Source organism: Cetorhinus maximus, chromosome 26, assembly GCF_964194155.1.
Source record: "Cetorhinus maximus chromosome 26, sCetMax3.hap1.1, whole genome shotgun sequence".
NCBI lineage: Eukaryota > Metazoa > Chordata > Chondrichthyes > Lamniformes > Cetorhinidae > Cetorhinus > Cetorhinus maximus.
The window spans coordinates 10,112,260-10,121,845 of record NC_135904.1 but is presented as its reverse complement, the minus strand read 5'-3'; the positions used below and the strand labels follow the sequence as shown (position 1 = coordinate 10,121,845).

The 9,586-nt window shown below is 44.9% G+C and overlaps 1 protein-coding gene across 1 annotated transcript in view; it reads left to right on the top strand.

The window, feature by feature from the left end:
- The first annotated feature begins 4,608 nt into the window (after positions 1–4,608).
- The window catches only part of smad6b (SMAD family member 6b), a 55,322-nt gene continuing 50,344 nt past the window's right edge, over positions 4,609–9,586 (top strand). Inside the window, exons 1-3 of the mRNA XM_078530089.1 lie at positions 4,609–5,128; positions 8,015–8,071; positions 9,346–9,414. Of these exons, the coding sequence (XP_078386215.1) occupies positions 4,711–5,128; positions 8,015–8,071; positions 9,346–9,414 (544 nt within the window). The 5' untranslated portion in view covers positions 4,609–4,710. The remainder of the gene's footprint in view (positions 5,129–8,014; positions 8,072–9,345; positions 9,415–9,586) is intronic.

Below are 9,586 nucleotides of genomic sequence, written 5' to 3'. Positions count from 1 at the left end.
GTGTATTTGTCATAAATGTCATTTTGTGTCAGTCTCGCATCTACTGGGAATTAACAAAACCAACCATTTATTAAAGAGGCTTTGTCAAGAAATAACTTTATTAACTTTTTTGAAGACTCCCCCTCTGGCTGACTTGGTAAGCACATTGCCTATCGTAGGGCTGAGACCTGAGGAATTTCACATGTTTGATTCTCTGGAAATGTTGCAACAAACATCATCGCCACTCAGCTGGGAAGGACGGGGGGGGGGGTGGGTGGGTGGGTGGGGGGGTGTGTGTGGCAACTCCTCTGGGACAATTTCCTGGAAATTTCATCTTATGAACTCACTTCCTAACACTGAACCTTGGCCTCCACACCCACACAGTCATCCAACATGTAATTCCTTGAAATGCACCCAGACCAAATCTAAAGTGAATAGATTCTGCATTATTCTGTTGAATGATCCTTGGCTGTCAGTAAAACAACCAATTTCCCCATCTCCAATATTTTTTGTAACTAATGAATGAAAGTACTTAAAGGAAATGAAAAAAGGCACACTTTTTTTTAACATGACTATGATTTTATTCTCCCGGGATTTTACTCCCAGCAGTGTCCAGGAGATTAAATTTCTATTCCTGGGGAATCCAGGGCAATCCTGGAGGGTTGGCAACCCCAAATTAGGGTGGGGTGAAGTGCAAGTTGAAATCAAAGGAGACTGCATTTATTTTTTCACGACCACCAGACATCACAAAGCACTTTCCATCCAATAAAACACTTTTGAAGTGTAATCACTGTTGTAATGTATGAAATCAATCAGTGTCGCCATTCCTTATCACAGGAAAGTTTGTGCATGTGGGTATTTGAAGGTTTGTCTATACTCAATGAAGTTTAGAAGGATGAGAATTGACCTCATTCAAACATATAAGATTCTGGCTGGCTCAAACATATAAGATTCTCTGAGGGGGCTTTGACAGGGTAGATGCTGAGAGGGTGTATCCCCCTTGTGGGGGAAATCTAGAACTTGGGTGGAGTTGGGGGTGGAGGGAGCACAGCTTCAAAATAAGGGGTCTCCCAGTTAAAACAGAGATGAGGAGAAATTTCTTCTCTCAGAGGATTATTAATCTTCGGAATTCTTTACCTCAGCAAGCAGTGGAGGCTGGCTCATTGAATATATTCAAGGGTGAGTTAGACAGATTTTTGATCTACAAGGTAGTCAAGGGCTATACTGGGGGGGGGGGGGGAGGGGGTGTTGGGGAAGGGTCACAGGGAAATGTTAAGGCCGCAGTTGGGATAAAGGGAGCATTTTCGGGATGGCAACCTGTAACTAGTGGAGTGCCACAGGGATCAGTGCTGGGGCCTCAATTATTTACAATATATATTAATGACTTAGATGAGGGAAGTGAATGTACTATCGCCAAGTTTGCTGATGACACAAAAATAGGTGGGAAGGCAAGTGGTGAGGATGACACAAGGAGGCTACACAGGGATATAGACAGGTTAAGTGAGTGGGCAAAAACTTGGCAGATGGAATATAATGTGTGAAAATGTGAGGTTATGCACTTTGGCAGGAAGAATAGAGGAGCCTGAATATTATTTAAATGGAGAAAGACTGCAGTATGCTGCAGCACAGAGGGATTTGGGGGTCCTCGTGCATGAATCCCAAAAAGCTAACATGAAAATTCAACAGATAATAGGGAAGGCAAATGGAATGTTGGCCTTTATTTCAAAGGGAATGGAATATAAAAATAGAGAAGTCTTGCTAAAACTATGCAAGGCACTCGTTAGACCACTAAGATAAAAGCAAAATACTGTGGATGCTGGAAATCTGAAACAAAAACAAAAATTGCTGGAAAAGCTCAGCAGGTCTGACAGCATCTGTGGAGAGGAAGACAGAGTTAACGTTTCGAGTCCGTATGACTCTTCATCAGAACGAAAGAGGAATAAAAATGTGGTGAAGTATAAGCTGTTTAAGGGGGGTGGAACAGGTGGAGCTGGATAGAGGGCCAGTGAAAGGTGGAGGCAAAGGAGAGATTGCCAAAGATGTCATAAACAAAAGGACAAAGGGGTGTTGACGGTGGTGATATTAGCAAAAGGATGTGCTAATGGTGACATTAAGGGTAGAAAGCAGGATGAGCAAGTGACAGATAGTCCTAGTGGGGGTGGGGTGGGGGGAAGGGATCGAAATGGGCTAAAAGGTGGGGATAAAACAATAGATGGAAATAAACTTTAAAAATAATAATACAAATAGGTAGGAAAAGAAAAATATATATTAAAAAAATATAATAATTATTAGATAAAAAGGGGATCAAAAAGGGGAGTGAGGCTGGAGAAAAGAGTTCATGATCTGAAGTTGTTGAACTCAATGTTAAGTCCGGAAGGCTGTAAAGTGCCTAATCCACCGATGCTGCCAGACCTGCTGAGTTTTTCCAGGTAATTGTTTTTGTTTTTGTTTTGGAAGATGAGGTGCTGTTCCTCCAGTTTGCGTTGAGCTTCACTGGAACATTGCAGCAGGCCAAGGACGGACATGTGGGCATGAGAGCAGGGTGGAGTGTTGAAATGGCAAGCGACAGGGAGGTCCGGGTCATGCTTGCAGACAGACCGAAGGTTAGACTACACCTAGTTAGACTAGTTAGACCACACCTAGAATACTGTGAACAATTTTGGTCCCCTTATCTAAGGAAAGATATACTGGCATTGGAGGCATTCCAGAGAAGGTTCACTAGGTTTATCCCAGAGATGGAAGGATTTTCTTATGAGGAGAGGTTGAGTAGCTTGGGCCTGGAGTTTAGAAGAATGAGAGGCAACCTTATTGAAACAAATAAGATTCTTAGGAGGCTTGACAAGATGGGTGATGAGAGGTTGCTTCCCCTTGTGGGAGAGTCTAGGACCAGAAGGCATAATCTCAGAGTAAGGGGTTACCCATTTAAAACAGAGATGAGGAGGAATTTCTTCTCTCAGAGGGTAGTGAATCTGTGGAATTCTTTACCGCAGAGGGCTGTAGAGGTTATGTATTCAAGGCTGAGATAGATTTTTAATCAGTAAGGGAATCAAGGGTTATGGGGAAAAGGCAGGAAAGTGGAGTTGAGGATTATCAAATCAGCCATGATCTCATTGAATAGCGGAGCAGACTCGATGGGCCGAATGGCCTGCTTCTGGCCCTATGTCTTAATGTCAATCAGATCAGCCATGATCTTATTTAATGGTGGAGCATGCTCGATGGGCTGAATGGCCTGCTCCTGCTCCTCCTTCTTATGTCCTGAGGAGATTTCACCAGTTCCCAATACAATCTCCAGCCTCCCCTACTCCTGCGCTTCCCATTCCACGATTTTCCTCCAGTGACATTGCATGGGCGGGATCAGCGCTGGAGCGGGGCTGGAGAGTGGGCATTCGAGGGGGCGGCCAACGGGCGAGATTTTAACTCCCTCAAAACCCATTCGCTTCGAAAAGATTTAAAACCTTGCGACTGTAAACCCCAATACCAGACAGCCAGAGGCTGCAGAGAGAGAGGGGCAGGGGTCCAGGGGAAGGTGGAACTGTATGGAATATGCAGATTGAAGGGTTTTTTTGCTCTTGCATATTCATTTTTGCAACACAAGGACACCTACAGAAAAATGTGGTGTAGGTTGGATATGAAAAGACGATGAAAATATCTACAATAAAAGGGCTGGTGTGCAAAGAGTTAAGAAACTAGAAACCTTGTTTGCGTAACAATCAGTGCAGATCAGAGCCGCGCCAAAATGTCTAGACTACCACATGATTGCAGACAGCCAATGGCTGAGATGTGCCTTAGGAGGCCCGGAGTGTTGTAAAGAGAGAAGAGAGAGTGATAGAAGCAGCGGAGAGAGAATCCACACAGTGTAGTCTAACTGTCCATGCAGGGCAAACTGATCGGAGCCACAGAGAGAGGTCTCTCTCCAAATCATATCTGCCTGTGTGTCTTATGTGTAAATTTTTTTTGTTTCTTTCTAAACTTGGAATTATTAGAGATATATATATTTATATATATATAAAAATGTTGCAACTGGTGAAGTCTGCAGTGTGATTTGCAGAGCAGGAGCGCAGTTCCTCAAGATCTCGCTTGGATCTATTGCAGAGGGGGAAAGGGACCCTTTCATTCAGTGTGAATACTGCGGCTTTTCAGAGGAAGACTGGAAAGGCGTTTGGCTTTTTGGGGGAATTGGGGGGGAGGGTGGTGGCTGTAGGCTGGGGAAGTTGGGATATTGCTGACCCCACTCTCACAGAAGAAAAATCTTGTTCCTTTTTAAATATCTTTATTGTGTTCCCTCTCTGTGTGTGTGTGTGTGTGTGGATGTGGCTGGCTGCTTCCAAGTTGCTATTTTTTTTTGCAACATTGATGTTTCTTCTCTCTGCGTTGGTTGCTGGTGTGAATTTCCCCCTCCCTCCCTCCCCCTGCACTGTATCCTTTTGCCCAGCCGAATGTTGCAGCTTCGCTTTCAGTGTGGCTGTGATCTGATCACGAAGCTAGCTGGCTGTGCAGATGCACGGCTCTCTCCCCGGCTTGATGCCGTGTGATCTGGTGCCTTTTTAAAATTCCCTTCCCCTCCCTTCTCATCACCCCCGCCCCCCCTCCTCCTCCTCCTCCTCCCCCCCCTCCTCCTGCCCTCCCCTACCCCCGAACCTGGACAAGAGAGAGGGAAAAGCCCCCGGCATAGTGAAGCTGCAGCTCTATACCTTGCCCTCCCCCCCCGAGTATCGCGTTTATAACCGGCGCATGTTCAGGTCTAAACGGTCGGGCCTTGTACGGCGACTTTGGCAAAGCCGGGTAACGGGAGGCGATGGGCAGGAGGCGGACGATTGGAGTGACCTGGCCGGATCGCTAAACGAGCTCAAGTCGGTCACGCACTCGCTGCTGAAGAGGCTGAAGGAGAAACCGCTGGAACTGTTGGCCCAGGCGGTGGAGAGCAGCGGGGGATTGCACACCGCCTGTGTCCTGATGGCCAAGAACGAGCTGAGGGTGGGAAAGCAGAGCCTGGCCCCTCAGATTTTACTCTGCAGACTCTTTCGGTGGCCAGATCTCAAGCATCTATTTGAACTCAAGCGGCTCTACTCATGCGAGGGTTTCTCCCGCAACGCGGACAACGCCACTGTTTGCTGCAACCCCTATCATTTCAGCAGACTTTGTGGACCAGGTGAGTGAACTATTCTCTCTCATCCCCCCCACCCTCCCCAAGCCCAATAGCCAAGTCTCCACACACACACACACACACATGTGGTTAAAAAAAAATCTCAGGTGTATCCATCACCTTTTGTGCATTTCAGAAAGGTGTGCAGATGTTTAATTTAGGCTCCTTTTTTTTTGTTTGAAGGGGAGATTGGGCATTGGTTTGCTTCTGGGGGTTTTTTAAAGATTTGTTTTTGTTGCAGCCGCCACTTTAAATTAACCAGGCGTAAAACCCGACCTGGAGTTCCTGGTGAAAGATTTCATTTGTACCCGGCTGATTCATACCAGAGCCAGGCTTCGGAAGGCACGTGAGACCCTGTATCCTGAAGAATGAGACAGTCTTAATTTAGATGTCACCTTCTGTAAAGGATTCTGAACTTCAATTTCACCTATAACACATAGGTAAATTAGTTTAGACACTCCTCCCCCCCCCTTTAACTTTTCTGAAATGCATTTTTATCATAATTCGATGACATTCCTTAATTTGTTAGAATTGCCTTGCCTGAAGCCCAAGTTCCTAATATCCTCATAGTTTGGAAATGTGTGCGCGCGTTTATGGTTTGCAACCTTTTAAGAAGGTGCATGCAATTCATAAATTGGATTTCAGTCGTTTTGGTAGCAGGAATACATGGAAATTGATGTCGTTCGTAAGGTCCGGGCGTATTTCATTCATGGGAGTAAACATTTTCCAGTCATTCATTTAAAGTAGTTGTAACGTTTCAAACCATTTGTAAGTTGGGTGCCTGTTTCAGTCATTCACAAAATATCTGTTGTAGCAAATGCAGCTCAGACATTAGTGGCAGGGCTTGAGAACAGGTGAAACCTGACGTTCTGAGTCTAGGTTTTTTTTTGGCGGGGGGGGGGTGTTCGGAGAGGGGAGAAAAGGATAGGTATACTCAGGATGGGGCAAAACACAAAATCCAATCGCTCTCAGTGATTTTGTCAAATGGAGATTGTGGTCCCATAGCTTTCAAACTGTGCCTTGTGATTTTTTTTCTCTCGGGGCAAACGACATTCAGTCTGAAACCATGAAACTGTCAACAACATGTCTTAATAAATAAATGTTACAAAAAGTGTCCCCACAGACTGGATCTGGTGGGTTACCGAATTTAATCTGTGTCGACGCCACAAGAGGATCAGGCGTTTCGGGTTGTAAAAGTTTTTGACATGGTTTGGTTAATGGGCACCGGGTTAAGGAAAATACATCGAGTTTTAAACCTTTGCATGAAACTTTTGTTAAATAAATCAAAGGCCAGTTTTGTTCTGATTCCGGTTTGCCTTCATGTAGCCAATTCATTTGCCCTTTTATTCAAATAACCATTTTACAGAAGAAACTTCGGATTGCCCTCCCCTTTTTTTTTCCTGTAATCAGTTCATTGTCATACATCCAATCAATAATTGGGATTAACACTCAGGTGCTGTCAGTCGGTCTGCAAGTCATGAAAAGGGGTCTGAGAAATGGGTTGACGCTTAGCACTAACCTGGGTAGGGTCATTAATCACTGTCCAGGAGGGACCATAGGCCCCTCTCTCCATTAGAGAGAGGGAGAGAGGGACAATTGGCTACGTATAGCTTGAGGGGGGCAAGGCGAGGGAGGGAGGATTGAACCCCCGCTCATTCTGGGATCATTCTGCACCACCCGCTGGGCGACTGAGCTCTGCTCCTTTGGAAATAAAAAAAACTGTTAACTTCATTTAATCGCGTGCGGATGGTCTCCAAACTTGACAAACCCCCGAGTTAGGGGTGGGGGTGAAACCTCATCATGAAGAAATAACCGGGGGTCGCTCCTATTACAGGACAGCAGAACTTGTTGGGTCCGTGCAAGGGATTTGAACATTCACTGGGGGCTGACAGTGACAGTCGTTACAATCCATTTCTGTGTAAAATCAATGCTGGATTCAAGGCTGAAGGTCCGATAAGAAGGGAACCAACCCCCCGTCGCTCTTAAAAACAAAAATCCCCAGCCTTGCCTCAAGTCCCTCCGTTGCATTTTGCAAATAGCTGAGATTCACTGATGCGTGGACCTGATAACGTTTTTTAATGTCACTGATGCAGATTGTGGCTTTTACCCTGGGTAAAAGCCTCTTTGTAAAATAGTTGTTAAAAAAAAGTTTAAAACGTTGCCACTTGCAGTTGCATTTACCTCCCTAACCCACCCCACCCCACCCCAACCACCTCCCCCCTCCCCCCCCCCAAAAAAAATATTTTTTTTTGCTGGAAAGGGGTCTTTAAGCTGATGTTTGGCCCGGCGTCGCTATGCATTTGAAACGTTTCGGTATCTCTGGGGTAAAATATCTTGGAGGGGTTTTTTTATTCTGCTCTCGGTGAGTTGGCGAGTCCAGTTCACCGCAGACACAAACACTTCCCCTTTTTTTTCTAAGGAAACTGCAATAGTCTCATCCCCCCCCCCCCCCCCCCCAAAAAAAAAGAGAAAATCCTCTTAATTCCACAGACGGGACCAGAACCCAGCGAATGTGATTTAAATCTAAAGCTTTTTTCCTCTCTCCTCACCCCCCCCTCCTCTCTCTAGTGGGAGGGGATTGAGGTCTGGAATTATCCCTTTGAAATGAGATCGATTTCCACTCGTGTTTTTTTTCTCTCCCTTTTCCCTAAGAAGTTCCAAAGCTATTTAGGTGAAGGAGTGGCGATAATATGCAGTTTGCATATGCCCGGCGCCAGCCTGGCTCCTTCGATCATCTGACGACTGAATATCCAGGCAATTACTGCAAGCTCAATCTCCTACACTTAAACCTTTCCCAAGACAGAGAAAGGATTTTTTTTTTCTCTTTCCACCCCCCCCTTACCCTCTCCTTCACTTTTTCTTTCTCTTTAACTCCCATGTCCTTATTTTCAGATTCTCCACCTCCTCCCTATTCGAGATTCTCCACAAATGACGAGGAAAAGCCACTGGGTAAGTTCTTAAATATATCTAAAATTACAACTTTTTTTTTTATAAAAAAAGTGGCTGTTCGTTAAGGGGAAGTGGCTGGAACATTACAATAAACATGTGCCTCAGCAGTAAGTGTGCCAGTAATTCAGCGAAAGCTCAGGGTTTTTTAAAAAAAATTTGTGATAGGCACAAAAGTATTCTCTGACTAAACATTTTTTTTAAATGTCTTAATTGAAGTTAGGAATTCATCATTACATGTTACCACGGGGCGCCTGGCACCTGTGGAACTGTACCCTGCCTAGGACCAGTGCTTTTAGGAGGGATGGTGCGGGGGAAGGTGGGGGTAGGTGGGGAGAGGGGGGGGGGGGGGGGGTGGGAAAGAGCTCTAAATATTTTTTCCCTGAATTGTGTGTGTTAAAACAAGGATTTTGATATTACGGCAATATAATGGCTTGCAAGAATTTTAATTGTGATTGAATACAGTAACTGCACATTGCCCAGTTCAGCTGGGCATTTACCCCACCAAGTGGAAAGCTGTAGCTTTCAGGAAAGCTTGTGAATTCTGCTGATATTTTACATGGTGCCCTGCCAAACACTGCAAAGCTTCAGTGAGCCGAGCTGCGGTTGGGAGTGTGTAGTGCTGGGTTGCAGAGGATCATTCAGAAGGCAAGCTCCAGTTTGGCCTGCATTAAACCCTTCCACTGCTTAAAATATAATAATTGCACCATTTTTATATGGCATTAAAAAAATCAGTTGTGCAAAAACGTTTTGATTAAAATTGACTGAAAGTAACTAAACTTGGAGAAAAGCAACCAGAAGAATGTAGGGTCCCTGATTATATTCTGTATCAGTGTTTGAGATTGGATTGAGGAAATTTATAAATATTTGCTCTTTGAGAGCTGGATCTTGGCCGGTGCAGTTTTTTGATGGCTTGGAGAATGAATGTTTTGTGGATTTTTCTGTAGTTCCTCCTGGTCTCCATTTATTCTGGACACCGTTAACTTCTCTCTCAAACTTTTGTGAACCTTATTTGTGGCATGTGATGGTGCTTGCCCCACAGCTGTGTACAGCACGTGTCCCACACAGCACCTCACTTCCCTATGTAACTTCAGCATGCTTGAGAAATAGGGTAATGTGTGGGGTTTGGCTGTTTTCCATTGTACTACAGCTGCTGTATACAATAGTGTGGGCTGAGAAATGTGTGGGGGATTCATCCTTTACAGTGGTGTAGATAGTCGGTTCTCAGTTCCTGCATCCTTAAAATCTACTCTTTTCCTGTTTTGCAATTTCACCAGACTGCACGGTGACCTACACTGAAACGGAAGCCACCAATTCCCCAAATATCACACCTGGAGACTTCTCAGGTAAGCCTTTTGAATGTCTTTTGAATGCCATTGTGTTATGGAGGAAGTGAGATTGATAAAGGAGTGAGTGTTGAGAGGCTTGAACTGGTTTGGAATAATGGATATCACAATAACCATGACAGACATTGGGTATTGCTATCTTTTTAGAATGCTTCTTGGTGGTACGCCCTTC